Raw genomic sequence first — 15,753 nt, forward strand, 5'->3', positions numbered from 1 at the left:
GTCGGGACCCCAAGGTTGAGAATGACTGTGCTAGATGATGACAACGTATGATGTGGCTTTGGCCAGTTCACCTGTCCAGAATGCATTATCCCATAAATATGCTAACAGGAGAAGAAGAAGATGAGCGACCATCTGACAAGAGAAGATCAAACCATGATAGAAGGAATGTCTCAATTTGTTGTTTAGTTGCAGTGGACAGCAGTTTGCTACAGCTCTAAGTGGGTCAGTAATGTGCCTCACATTTATGAAACAGCAATTATTCAGGTCACAAAGCAGCACTAACAGAGAAATACAAAAAGACCAGTCCAGCTTCTTTACATCTTTATTTCACAAGCAAAGCAGTCTGAGCTCCTTTAGAGTGGAGACAATACTGTCTTATGAGTTTTTATGTAATGGGACAAATCATACTGTTGCCCTATGACAAGATAAGTTTCTTTTAAGCTGCTGATGGCAGCCGGGACAAGTGACGCAGTTTATTTTCAGTTTTGCAGTTGCATAATGTGACATTATCTCCCATTATGAAGGCTATAACTACTAGGCCTAACTTGTTCCTGGTAAAATCCTTCAAATTTGAATCATTTAAGGTGGAAACTAGAGCTGGATGGTGTGAGGATGTTGTCAAATTGATATAAAAATGTCTATTGTATTGCCAAATTCATTTCCGCAAAATAGCCCTTATTTGGGCGTGACATGATGCTGGAACCAACCAAAGAGGAGCTTCTTTTGCTTATGCGGAGTATTGAGTGTCATCATGTCACGTAGACTAGTTATTTATTCAATTACCACAAAACAAGCAACCTTATGATATATATCATTATTAATGTAAGAACTAGCATTTATCAGATTGGATATTTTGGGCATATCGCCAGAAGGAAACTAAGTTCCTCTGCTCCATACCTCTTACTCCTGACTCCCTCTTTCTTTCTTTCTTTTTCCATCTCACTTTTTTTCCCAGGAGAGGCTGAGAATAGGTCTATATTTAACCACTCTAACCAGAGGAGAGCTCAGGTCAATGCTCACTGGAGAGCTGCACTGGAAAAAGGAATAGAATAGGTTTGCTGTAACAGAGACTACAAAAGAACAAGAGGCTGTATTAGTCATTGGTGAATACACTGATTGGGATTCCAGTAAACTGGAGGTCATTTTCTTCAGAGACACACAAGGAGAGGAGGTTGCTCATCCCAAAAGCATCTGAAGCAATAATGACACACTGGGCGATGCAGGAACACTCTGCTGGGAAGTCGCCTCAGCATTTTAGCTTCAAGTAAAGTACGATAGGAGCAAAGATGTTTCATTGCTGTCATTTTGTTGTCTGTTGCCAGCTGCAGTTGCACTGCCAACGACTCTGCCTATACAACATTTTTCTGCCAAATCTAAATTGACAACTAAGCCAACAGCTGTGGCCAAAACTCCCATTTGTCTGAGATTCAAAGGCTTTTCACTTTCACATGAAATAGCCTTTTTGCCTCGTAATGTTGCGGTTAGGATTTATTTCTACAGAAATGTCACTGCTATCAAATATTACCTTGAAGAGAAATATATCTTGATTTGTTTTTCAATGCCTGAATAAACTTTGGATAATAGTTCCCCCTTAAGGATCATGTCTAGTTTTACTAAAATCTAAGAGGATTTATCACAGAAAGCCACAGTATTTTTTGGCCACGCCACAACTGGTATAATTTTAAATTTGCACTAAACTTGGCATGTGATTTAGTCTGAGAGACATTTCACTCTGACTAAACTCCGCAGATGCTTTAATTCCTCCTTGTAGACTCTCAAATGGTTAAAATAATCATGAAATAGCAAAAATGCGTCATACAACCAGTAGAAAGGAAAATGCACAGACATTTCAGCAGATGACCAAGTAAAGCTCATCATCAATGATCGGTGCTGGGCAATAGGTGAATCTAAAGATGTACGTTTCATTTGCCCCACCCCAGGATTGTGTTTCCTCAGAGATCTGCAACCCCACTGTCAACACCCACAGCCTGCTGGCCACACAGCCCAGAAGCTTTTACAGGAACACAGACACAATATATACATATATATAAATGGGGAAATATAAGGAAATACTCCATTGCTGTTAAATACAAATGGAGAGATGTGTTGTTATGTGCTAAACTAGGTAAAGAAGGTAGAATTGAGGGCTCGTCTGCCTTTATTTGGAAATAAAACTGATGGAAATTTCATCTTTGCCTCTAATTTTGCTATAATGTGAGATCAGTAGACATCAGACTGCGTCTCTAAAAATACACATTACTGTAAGCCAAGGGACCATCATGACTCATTTCTAAAATTCATCATTTAGAAAATCACAGAAAATCGATCGATTAGAATTAATAGATTTTGTGTGAGAGTGTGTCTTCCAATACACATGTTTGCATGCACACATGTGTTAATTGTGTGTGCCGGCAGACACAGGCCCTGATTCTACCAGCCACCGGTCAGGGTAGTCACACCGTCTGCGTCTCAATGCAATCTTACTGAATGTTCGGGGAAATCAGCAAGTCTGATATTTTACCCTTTGGAGCGAGCTGATTACACTCCATTATATATGTCGTAGAGAAATATGGTCTCGAGGAATCAAAAGGCTATATAAGGACACAGTCAAAGAGCAGTTAAAGGGGAAATGAAGACAGGGAGCCTTGCTCTCTGTGCCAGTCATGGTGAAAGTAAGAGTGGGAGGCTTTCTGTCCTCATTTGCCATGACACAATGAGCCGACCAGTGCTCGAGTGTGTGTGTGTGTGTGTGTGAGAGAGAGAAACCACACCCTTCACTTCCTGTGTAACAAAAAATATATGGATAGAGTACTATAGCGTATATGCAAATTTGTGCATGTACATGTATAACGGAATAGTAATGTTTTAGTCCAATTATTAACAATCATATAATAGAAGCATCATGATGTTGGTGAGCCGTGCAGCCACAGACGGTGTAGAATAACCAGGGGAGAGGGGAAGGAAAGACAGGTGACAATAAAGTATAACAGACAAAGCTCATGCCTGTCTGAGAGAGTGAGTGAGTGTGTGGGTGTGCATATCCATGTGGATAGTTAATACTCACTCATGCTGAGCGCCTGCCTGCCTGGCAGACACACTGACAGATGAGAAGACAGGGCGAGACAAGAAAGAGTAAAAAATAGTTTTTGGTTTCTTTGTTGGAGCCCAGGTATCTGGGCGTTCACCGCCCTGGAGACCTGCGTGGCCCCTCTGCCTCTCCATCCCTCTCTGTGTTGCTGTGCCAGGCAGCAGCAGCGCCGGCCGCCATGCTGGGGCGTGTTCCCTGAGCCCCGTCGAGCCGGCATGGCGCTTCGCTTGCAGCCTTTCCCCCGTTTCGAAAGCAGGCCAGTGACTCTTGTTGGTGAGCCCGAGGACTGAGTGAAAGTGCCACATCAAGACTCACTGGAGTTGGTTTTATTGTCGGAGGGTCATACCAACTGAGCGCTCAGACACAGGGGGGATCCACGAGAAGGAACTATGGATTCATATAGAATATCAGTTCCTACCATCAGCTGACTCCCCTCCCTCAGCCCTCATCCTCCATCCTCCCTCTCTCTCTTCCTCCTTCACTTCATCCCAGCATCTCTCATGGCCCTCCGCCTCCTCCCTCCCTCAGTCCCACTCATTTTCTTCCTTTTTTTTATCCATCTATGCATCCTTCCTTTCTGCCCTCCCTCTCTCCTCCCTCCCTCAGCTCAATGCAATTATAGTAATGGATTTTTTCCCCCTCGGTTGATGGCTTCCGACATCCTGCCTTGAAATGAGGCTAATCATGCTCTTAAGGGTCATGTTTAGTTAATGAAGGGTTTGGGAGGCACATGTGGGAAGAGGAGGGGTTGGGTGGGGGCATTCCTATATGCAGGCCTACTATTACAGCACACACAAAGCTAGCATGTTAACACACACACCTCCACTTGTGCACACACTCATTCACACACACACACACACACACACACACACACACAGGTACATGCCATACAGCCGCATTCATATGTGCAGGCCAGCTCAGACCAGATGAGAATGCATGCGCCCACGTGCAGCCAAATCCACGCTAGACACACACTCATTCATAAGCACATGGAGAGACGGTGCATGCCAGCAATCGATGGCGACTGACACAGATACAGACATGCAAACACAGCACAAGGAGACCGTGCACAACACACACATAATTTGAAGCCATGTCAGTAGTGGTGGTCTATCTCAGCAGATGCTGTGGGCTTAGCCAACTGCATCCGCTGAACGCATGCCATCACTGCTGAGGGATATGTGTGTGTGTGCATGTAAGGGGTTGGGGAGGGCAGGAGAAAGGGAGGCAGAGAAAGGATGTAAATGGGAGAGGGAGGAAGAGAGGAAAAAAAGGTAAAGCAAAGAGAAAAGGAGAGTAAGCAGAGGCACCAGCTGAAAGAGAGAGAGGTGAGGAAGAGGAGAGAGAGAGCTCTGGCAGAGAGAGATGGAAGAGTGAAAAGTGAGACGAGGACACAGAGACAGAAAAAATTGCAGCCGGTCGCCATTTTTCTAGCAGCACTGCTCCTCGCCTGCTACTTCTACAGTTTCAGTTTTCTGACCATTTTTTCCACTTGTCTGCCATCATCTCTAGCAGCTTTGTTACCTCCTCATTTCTTTCATTTTATTGCCGTCCGCCTTTGTTTAACACCGTTTACAGTATTTTATGAACAAATAACCCTGATTTGACGAAGACCAACCCAAAGCGATTCATCCATGACAATCAGCCACATCAGGAACATACAAAGACCTACGAGCAAAGCACGGAGGAGGATTCACTGTTAAAATGTCTACTGTCTGTAGATAAATGTGTCCGTTGCATGAGTGCTGGGTTTACATTTTTAGATTCCCGTTGGAACTTTTAATCTTTGTAAATCAATGTGTACTGTAGATAAGAATCACAAATATATTTCTATTAAATCAGTTTAACAGAAATAATAAAAGGCATATTGTCCAAATAATAGTGACTAGGGCAATGTGGAAAAGGCATGATAACCATGACCTTATGTTCATTCATCCATTTGGGCTATGTTGTACACTGTAATGTTAACTAATAAACAATAATGATCATTCTGTAATATGTATAATATTCACACAATTTCCATCACACTACAACTGAAGATGAAAATGAAGCATATTATTCTGACAAGCTGCAGAAGAGACAACAATTAAATACACAATTTTATCATCATACTTTGACCACAAAAATATATTTTACATTGAGTTTACTCATATCTGCATTTGTGCAGAAATTGGTATCAGAGGTAATTTTATCCACGTTTTAGAGAAATAGGATGAAAACCTAAATTAGAAAAACAATGCATATAGTTTAGAAATGTGGTCTGCACATAACTGGCTGCTAACACATCCATGAAGCCCTAAATCTAGGACTCTGTGTTATTTCTATAGTAGCTACATAGTAAGATACTCTAATGTATGTTCAGCCATACATAGAGACATTATTCACACTACACTTCCCTCTGGATGTGTGTATCCACACAGTGAGAGGCATGTATCAGTCTATAGATCTCCAGCTCTCTCCTGACCTCTTGGATCATTTAAAGCAAAATTCAACCATTAGAGATTTTTTGCATTATTCCAGTGATTACATGATGTTCAGCAACACTGGTGCATCTTAACAGACCTCTTTTATAAACCCAGAAACACATATGGAGCTCAGGGAAATGTAGCAAGTTCCCTGAACCAGGAAAGAGGACAGAACAAAGAAGAAAAACTGTACCACATGGAAGAAATGTATGTATAGTTGATCAAATGAACAGCACAAATAATGCCAGTAATAAGGAGCTCAATGTTACTTCAATGATGTATCACTGTTGGACTGACAGGACAGTTAAACCACAGAGGCTGTCTTCATTCAATACTTTCTTCCTTGACAAAACCTGGCGACAGGTCAGTCACAGATTTAAGTGTGTTATGCTAGCAGAGCTAGGCTAATGTAGCTTCACTCTCAGTTTGACATCTGGCATCATGTTACTTTGTGCCTCCAGGTACTAAACTTTGAATGATGAAAAGGATCTAATACAAGGCTGAGCATCTGACGCTAGAATCTGTACAGTTGCATCTTTGAAACACAATGATTTCCCTCAAGATGTCTGGGAAAGTCTTTGTCTAGTTATTTTTATCTGGCTATCTTCCAACATTTCTCACTATAATACAGTATGGAGCATGGGGTGATGGGACACATCATCCTGACTAAATCATTGTGATGCATGAAGCTATCCCAATGTTCATCCAACATGCAATCACAGAGACAGGAGCGTCTGAGTGCAGGTTCATGGGTCAGACAGCTTTCTGCTGCAGGGGAACCTCATCTTCCTGTTGCCTGGTTTAGGAATCAGTATTTCCACACAAGTGACTGAACTTTTTTTGTGTGAGATACAATGGGCGAGCCGAGCCTTCAGGCTTAGGACTTTGAAATGAGTGGGACGATGCGACCCACCTTGCAATACAAAATAAATCTGGAAATGAATGTAAGACTGTACGTTAGCATGAATTTTATCCACAAAAAAAACAGTGTTTGATCTTCCTTTGACATCCAACATTTAACTACTAGACCAATGCCTTTACTAGGGATGGGAATAATTACTCGATGGTCGATTAATGGTCGTTAAAAGTTTTGTCGATCGCGTGGAATTTTTTCATCAATCTGTATTTTTTTATTTTAATGTTATCTCTGACTGCGTATCAGTCCTCACTGAACTGAAACACGCTGAGCGTTCAGGTCTGCGGCTGTACGTCAAGAATCAGCTGAGAATTAAGTTGATAAAGCTTCAGTTTGCAAAGTGAAAGTTGCAGTAACAATTCAAACCTTGCTAGCATGAATTACTGAGTTTAATTTGATCCAAAACGTATTTAAACACCAAACACACATATGAAGATTACTGTGAAAACTAACCTCATGCCTCTTCGGGGGCTAAAACATAAAACATTAGACTCCTTGACGTTAACTTTACAGTTTAATCTCGACAGGATCAAGTCTCTTTTGGTCCATTCAAAATAAAAGCGTCCGTTATCAAACAGGCTTTTCATAGCACTGTATATATATCTTTTATTTCACCCATGTATGCATGTTTTTATACATACTGGAGTAATGTGATTAATTGATGAATAGATTAATTGATCGTTAACGTTATAGATAATCGAGTTGGCAGGTTTCTTCCAAACGCCCATCCTTAGTCTTTACAATTAATGAATTTTGGAAGGTGTAAAAGTATATGTGAATATACTGTACATAATATAACTTAATACTGGAACACATTTGCTGAAAGTGATGGTGTTACCTTTTGTCCTACAAGTATAATGTCAACCCTGTGTTGTGTTGTTGTTGTAATAGCTCAACTCCAATTAACCTCGTTTCCCCTCAGTGTACTTGGTGACGTAAAGTGTTTGCAACGCTCCCAGCAGGAAGTTAACTAGAGATCTGGAGGAGGGAGGTTGGTGGGCTGCAGTGTTGATCAGAACTCTGGTGAATTCTGTTGTTGTGAGAAAACTAAGCAAAGCTTTCCCTGTTGGTTTGTTATTTCTTGCTGAATGGGCCTCACAAGTCTGATTACATCTTTTTAGCTCCTTGTCATCAAGCCAAACACGCCCCAAAGAGATGAGAGTCACAATTAGTCACAATTTGCAATTAAGAGTAAACTGTTTGTATATCATCTCATGATCTTAATTAAAAGAGAATTCCCAAAGTGCCAACAGGCAGTTTATTAGACGGCTACTCAGCTCAGGTTTGGAAGGAAGACATGCTGACTAGTGACCACAGAGTAGAAACCCCTATAACTTAAATAAATATAAATGCAATATACTAGAAATACTACCTCAGTGAAATTAATCATTTTTGTTTATTTTGTTGACACTGTCTCGTGTCATTTTGTTGTGTTGCGAGTCATTTGGAATATTTGTGTTCATCCATATATGTACATAGTATTTTATCACAATTACATCTTAGTCATTTTTATGAAATTAATTATTCACAAGATCAATTGTTGCTTTCTGTCCCTTCTGCTCTACAGAGTTGGGTAAAAGGACGTTTGTTTACTCTGCACCTTATGCTGGAATATGCTCCAGAAAGACTGGAATTTAACTGAATTTGTTTCTTTGAGCACTTTTAAATCCAAACTAAGAGTTATTGAGGCCAATTCCATAACATGCACTTGTTTCTCATGATGTGTTTAAGGTCTGTGTCTTATGTAAATATGTAACTGTATTCTGTGTTTGCTGCCTCTTGGCCAGGGCTCCCTTAAAGAAAAAGAGGTTCTTAATCTCAATGGGATATTCCCTGGTTAAATAAAAAAAATTAAATAAAAAAATGATGTTCAGAAAACAGAAAACCTATGATGCACAATTAGTTGTTTTTTCTCGAAAGTAATACTATTTGTTTAAATAATCATTAGCATCAAATCTTATGAAATATATGTGCCTTAAGATGAATTCCGATACAATGCTACGATCTCAACCGACCTGACTCTTATAGTTAAAACCTTCCTGGACTGTGGTTGTTGAAATGGATCTGTGGTTCAGACTGTGACACAGCTGATGGATTATTCTGCTGAATGAGACGGAGCACATTCCTTCTGAAATGTAACTTTGTAATGTACAGTCTTCTTCTAAACCAATAAGGGGAAAGAGCAAGAGCAGAGAGAGTGTGTTTGTGTGTGTGCGTGTGTGTGTGTGTGTGTGTGTGTCCACACATTGCCAGAAGCTAAGTGCTCTTCCAGTCAGTCAGTCAGTCAGGCTAACATACATCCGGCTGACCATGAAGAATGAAAGATGAGTGAACACAAAAAAATGAAAGGGAGACAGTGATAGAAAAAGAAAAACAGAAATATAGAAAAAGAAAAATTGAGAAACTGATGTCACAACTATGGCTGAAGAGAAACAAAAGATTAAAAAGGATGGAGTGAGATTAATGAACGGATATAGACAGAGGATTAAGCAGAGGAGGAGGAAGAGGATTGAAGGGAGAGCAGATGAAGCTCAGGGAAATGAAAAGGAAGAGAGAAGGTAAGCCGATATGAGAGAGAGGTAAAAAGGAAAGCAATATCAAATGGAAGAAAAAGGTAAAGAAGTGGTACAGATCCTTGTTGAATCATTATAAAGGATTATGCATATTCATAAAATTACCATCACTTATGTTCGTTTGTTTTCTTTGCTGTTCGTTTGTTTTCTTTGCAGGAGTAATAGAAATTCTCAGATCTAAATTGTTTGATATACTATGGTTGACTAATAAGAAAATAAGTAAATAATAATAATAATAATAATAATAATACATATTTATTTGACATTAAGTGGCTATATATAGAGAGATACAATTTCTTATTTTGAAGTGTTGCGTACCAGGGGAGAGGCCTAGAGAAGTATTTTATACTTCAGCCTACTCCCTTTTTTTCAAACCAAAATGATATAAGGAAATGCATATTGAATATTAAGTTAACTGGTTCTTATTTCTATCTTATTACTTAGACGGGGCAGATGCATGTATATGTATAGGGCTGTATATACTGTATGTGTGTAAATGTTTATATGTTTATGTACATCTGTTTAATGGTGTCTATGTGAGTATGTGTATGAATATGTATATGCATCTAGCCTACGCTGTTTTAGTTTATGTTTATTTATTTATTTTTCGGTTCGAAAAGAAGAATTAATAATTAAAAAAATAAAAATAAATAAATGTCTTAATAATCTGTTGACTCAACTTCTTCAACATTGTTGAACACACACATCAAAATCAATGCAGCAGAAGCAGAGATATCTTCTTTTTATTTCCTTGTCAAAACCTGCCACCTACATAATCTCCAACTCAATTCTACCTCCAACAGTTTGGTTGAAGATGCTGGTGTGTCATGTAAGTAGTGACCAAAGTAGCATCAAGCCACGATCTCACAGCAGCATCACAGAGGTATGGTAAGCTCAGTTCTTCCAACGCCACATCACACTTTTTTTTTTAATTTTCAAACTTGCAGCCTTCAGCCTGAACTGATGTAACACTTCCACGTTGTGCTTTACAGTTAGGGCTGCCCATAGGCCAACCATTTTTATTTATTTTTTTACCTTTTTCAGTTTTAGATATCTCTGTTCGCTTATTACACCTGACTACACAATAAGGAATTTCTCTATCAGTTCATAGCCTGTTAGAGCTGAGCCTTTATTTTTGACCGTATTGAAAATCATATCATTGGGATGTCTAAATAACCTGGTGTAACGTAATTCTCCCCAAGCACAGGCGTGTTGTATAGACATCGTTTTTGGTGGCATCTATACACACAGAACTGCAAACTCCATCAAACACACCACGTTTGACTTCACCACACAGAGATTAGCTGCTGTCTTACTGGGCCTCTCACACATCACATTGACTACGAGGACACTTGCAGTTACTGGCTGAAGGCAGAACCAATAGTCATGTTTTTTCTAAATCCTGGTACAAAAAGGATGGAATGGAGGTATTGTTTGACTGGAGAATCGTTGTTACTACTTGGTCATTATTGGGCACCTCAATCATATATCTATTACATTTGTTCAACATTTGATAAAAGTGGACAAAAAGCGTTTTTATATTTGGTGCAACTCTACCGAACAGTTCAATGCGACTCCTTGAATTCTGTGCTCAACACACCTGTTACATGTCTCCACAAAGTAACTTTACGGGAAGTGTAAAAAAAAAAAGGGAAAAAAAGAGAAAAGGGTAAGCTCAAGAGTGAATCTTCCATGAGCACAGCAACTCTTCATAGAAACAAAGTCTGCTGGTCCAGCTGCAAGCCTATTTCACCATGGCAACAGTAAACTCACTGAGCAGTGTGTGCATATACCTAATACACTAATACATCTATTAGCCCTTGAACCTCTGCCAGCACCAAGAAACATAGACCTAAACTTACACACTCTGCAGGCAGCTTTATCATGTGTAGCTTACTACCGATACTCTCATACCTTGTCCCCAAAAACAGATTTAATTTCAGGGTTATCTGGTTTATTTAATATCTATGTAGCCAATGTTTGAATGATAAATGCTCAGCTGAAGACAGCTTCTTAGAGTGAGACCTATGAGGTCATTCATACCTGTATGTCAGTGTCTTTGACCGGCTCCAGGGGCTCAAAAGTGGTGGCTGCACTTAGACTCTCCAACCTCTGAGAAATGTGGAAGATGTCTAAACCTCTGGAACCAAGGAGGATTGACCTGGGAGCAAGAAAGAGAGGTGGTGAGAAATAATAATGACACGGAAAATAAACTGACGATTTGCTCAACAACCACTAGAGGGCACAAGAGGCTTTGCTATTGATGCAGTACTAGCCACTGGCTAAAGGTCATGTCACCTCCAAACCAGTTATATTATATTATATTATATTATATTATATTATCAATTAACCAAATTATAAAATAAATGGTATTCATTAAAGACTGAATGTGTTAAACATTACTCTATGAAGCTTAATCTTTTATATTTCTTAAAACTGTACAAATGTGTCACATGGGATTAGTGAAAACTATTTTAATAAGTCCTTGCACATTTTACATTTCCTCATCAATTTGGCAGTTAACTATACTGCATACTATATTATCCTTGGCCCCCTCAAGGTTCTAAATGTTATATGTTAATTGTCAAAATGAAAAGGTGTGATCTTAAGATGAAGACAAACGATGGGAAAGTCACAGGTTCCAAATTTTGGATTTACAGGGTTAAAAGACGGTTATTCAATCAGAAAAGCTTCATATCAATATCTTTGAATGTGACACCCTGATAAAAACCCAGAACACAACCATCTATTGTTACAAGAACTAAAAAGGTAGATCAACGCTGCATGTGACTGGTAATGTGAAATGACAGGCGACTTATTGGATGGATTTGTATTATGATCTGTATCGGTTTTGTGAACATTATACAGGGATATACTGGAACAACAGAGATTTTCTGACTGTGCAGCATGAGACATATTTCTTACGCTTTTACGTCGGCTGCATCTTGAGAGGTGCGGGTCAGAGTGCGGGATCGGAGCCTCTCTCCTGCCTGCTGGATCTCCTGGAGGTTCCTCTCAACATGTGGCAGCTCTGACACTGCTTCCGTCTCGGCAGCTAGCTGCTCTGCCTGCTGCAGCAGCTCCCCGAAGCCCTCTGCATCCATGCCTCTGGAAAGAGAGGAAGTAGACAAGAAGACAGTATGTTTAGATTACATCGTAATATAACTGAGAGTAAGTAAGGCCTGTAACTAATTGGAAATAAAGTTATTTCCCAGTCAAATGGTTGTTTAAATGAGAAACGTAATACCAGTCCAACCGGATATCAACACTGTGTACTGTATGCCTCATTTTGGACAATTCTTTGGTGTTTTTAACAACCAAACTTTTGTCTGTGTGCCAAATATAAAATACTGTTAACTCTTTCAAGATGTGATATTTTGTCTTATAAGTTATTGTTTGTATGTAAGGCTACTTGTTATTCTTCAAATGTTGATTGTTCAGACACTGCTTTTCTTTCTTTTCACGTTTTTTGGCTCTGTGCTTCAGTACATTAAATTTGACATTAGACAGTGACAACGCCATTGAAATGTCAACATTGAGCTTAAATTTAAGCATCCACGTCCACACTGGGTAAACAGTGTAGTGTCATAAGTAATGACTGCTATATAAGTGAACAGTTAACCACCATACAGCAGGTGGTGTATTACACTTGCAGTTGCATTAGTGAAGATGGCTACTGTGCAGCATTGCAGAGCATCAGCAGGGAGTTTAGAAAGTGTCTGCCGATGTTTGTGGGTTGAACTTCAAGAAGACATTGAGTTGAGAAGATATGTGGCGCCTCACATAATCCTATTCATCAGTTTATTCATATGAAGATAGCTCATAGAGCATACCTTACGCCCAGAATGAGACACTTAATGGGCCAGGCACCACACCCATTCTGTATGTTTTGCTCCCAAAATACAGTAAGGACTTTTATGCATATAATGTGGGACGGCCCCAAGATTTATAACTTTTGGAAAATTGTTGTACGGACACTGTTGGATGTAATTGACTTTAAACTGCCCATGGACCCTGCTTTACATCTCTGGATGAGGACTCTCAAATTTTTATGAATGAAAGGTCTAGAAAAATTTGGCTTGCAGGTTTGACCGCGGCCGAGAAAATGGTTGTACAGGTTTGGCTCCCTCCCCACAATTTATCACTGGAACACTGGCTGCAGATGTTTCTGGACATTCTTTTTCTTGAACTTTCCTCTGCAACGACAAATGGCGCCAAACCAAAACGATGCAAACCTGGTGCAATGGAATTACTAGAGTTAAAGATTTTTTTACTAAAGAAAAACTAATGGTCTTATTTGTGTAATTGTTTGTGAACTGTTGTGGTTGTTATTCGATTCCCATGTAGAGAGGTGGGGGGAGGGAGGGTACATTCAAAGGTTATGCTTTCGGAAAATATTCTCTGTCGTTTGTAAGGATGCATACATATACCTGTGAAAATCAATAAAAAATTAGTACAAAAAAAAAAAGAAGACATTGAGTTGTTACCATAGACTGTATAAAATGTTACACATTACTGACATGGAGTTATTTATAGTAAACAGCTTCATATTCAAAAAGATTACTTTACCACAGAATATCATTGATTAACGTCAGTTGTTGCTGCATTACATATCTGAACTCCATCTATCTCATCCATGTTTCATTTCACATTTTGACACACAGTACTTAGATAAAGACATAAAGAAACATCATTCAGTCCAATCACAGACTGCATGACTATAACCTATAACCTTCACATTACAAGCATTAAGGGTAGAGCACATGCCAAACAAACAATGAAGAAACTCTGCGAACCCCACAGTTGAAAGGACATAAAGGCAGCAGGACAACTTCTGACAGCTGACATAAACAAGATGATGTGCAGCGCGCCATGGAGTCTGTTTAATCTGGCGTTAGCACAATGCTAACAACTCGGCTAGCTAGTTTAGAAACTCGCCTTAACAGCAAGACACAGAAAACTAAATTCAGTTTATTTAAATGCTGATGTTACAAATAGGACGATACGTTTGTGTTCAGACTTCCCTTTCGGCCTGGCTCTGTTAGCATGCTACACTAGCTAGCTTTACGTCCATATGAATTGCGCTCCAGAGTGAGCTAGCAGGCTAACGGCTAACGTTGTCTCCATGCTCGCAGTCTTTATTTTATATAAACACTCTGCAGGCAGACAAACTTCATACCTGGTGTGGAGAGCTGGCGCTAGTGTGGTCCTGTCTGTATTCCTCGGGTGAATGTGTTTACAGTTATAAGCTCTAATTCAGTTTTTCTCAGAAGTATTTGATTATTGAAGCAACATGCATGAAAGTTATTATCTGGCCCGGCTTTCCTGGAGCCGACGCTGATTGGACGATACTTTCTTGCTCGCTTTCTTTAAAATGTGATCAGAGCGCGCTGCTCCGCCAGATGGCCTGGATGACTGACTGTCATCAGACAGAAACAGGTACAGGTAGACGGAACTTCACATCTAAACATCATATCATCATCCTGTTAAAATAATCACCTAACTCATTTTTCAAGTTTTGCAGGAAACACAAAAAACTTCTCCAACAGTGTAACATACCACATTTATTGATCATTTCACTAAAAAAAGGATGTAACAAAGGGTGGCTATTGGCATAGTAATAACACTGTGTGTAAATTATGTAACTTAAGAGAAATAAATGACTTAGGCAATTTTTTTAACATTCCTTTGTGACTTAAGCAAGATATGGTAACACTTTATTTTGAAGGTGTCTACATAAGAGTCACACAAGCCTGTCAGAAACATGACATGACAAGTATCATGAGCATTAATGTTACTTCAGAGTGTCATTAATGTTCATGACACATCCCATGTCATGTTTATGACACGCTCATGTCACTCTTATGTAGACACCTCAGAGTAAAGTGTTACCAATATTAGTGTCAACAATAAAACACTGATAAACTAAACTGATAACTAAACAATCTCCCTCCAGCTCTTCTTTGCTGGGTTCTTATCTGATGCCTATGAATGTGGAAAATTGTCAAAGAAGTGATGATCTTAAAGGAGTAAAATCATGATCTGATCAACTGAGGATGGAGGAGATTTTACCATCATGAGGAGATGATTTAGGCAAAAAAAAAACCCAATTTTGACAAAAAATGACTTAGGCGATTATTTTAACAGTGTGACGATATCAGTAACTGTCAGTAGTATTACTATAGATCATTTTTATTTCCCTCTCATATTCTTCATCCATCTCATATTTTATATAGTTTTATTTTAGTTAATTCTTTGTTTTTACTGAATTTTACCTTCTATCTTTGACTCTTGAATTGTCTTGTGTGCTTTGTTTCCTTCTGTATTAGTTAATTTCTGTATAATCTATCTAACTGACAGAAAAAACAATGCAGTACAAAGTATGCATATTTGTAAAATTACATTAACATAAGCCTATTTGTGGTTGTAAAAGTGGAAAAAAGGGGTCTTTGGTTTTTGGACCTGTTTTTGTTTATTCAAAGCCTGATATGATACTAGATAGACATAATGTTTTTGTCCTAAAATTAATGTACACTTTAAATGTTGCAGCCATAAGGAACTATGGATCAGCATTATGTACTATCCTTTCAAAAAGGATGATTAAGTGTATCCTTTTCTAAAGGAGATAAGAAATGAAGCATTGAAACACATTTTCTTAGCTTTTAGAGAATTGGTCCGGCTCTTTTTATGACTGTAACTTTGATACTTCTG

The 15,753-nt window shown here is 39.1% G+C and overlaps 1 protein-coding gene across 2 annotated transcripts in view; it reads right to left on the reverse strand.

Moving 5' to 3' along the window:
* nup93 (nucleoporin 93) overlaps window positions 1-14,398 on the reverse strand; it is a 41,286-nt gene extending 26,888 nt beyond the window's left edge. The window contains exons 1-3 of one of the 2 annotated variants that reach the window (XM_059335523.1): window positions 14,222-14,398; window positions 11,968-12,150; window positions 11,086-11,203 (exon numbers count right to left, since the gene is read on the reverse strand). In XM_059335523.1, coding sequence (XP_059191506.1) covers window positions 11,086-11,203; window positions 11,968-12,146 — 297 coding nt within the window. In that variant the 5' untranslated portion in view covers window positions 12,147-12,150; window positions 14,222-14,398. Of the gene's footprint in view, window positions 1-3,064; window positions 3,189-11,085; window positions 11,204-11,967; window positions 12,151-14,221 lie in introns of those variants that run through there. The other variant, XM_059335525.1, reaches the window with a different exon arrangement.
* Window positions 14,399-15,753: the final 1,355 nt, after the last annotated feature.

This window comes from Centropristis striata, chromosome 6 (genome assembly GCF_030273125.1).
Source record: "Centropristis striata isolate RG_2023a ecotype Rhode Island chromosome 6, C.striata_1.0, whole genome shotgun sequence".
In the NCBI taxonomy this organism is placed as follows: Eukaryota; Metazoa; Chordata; class Actinopteri; order Perciformes; family Serranidae; genus Centropristis; species Centropristis striata.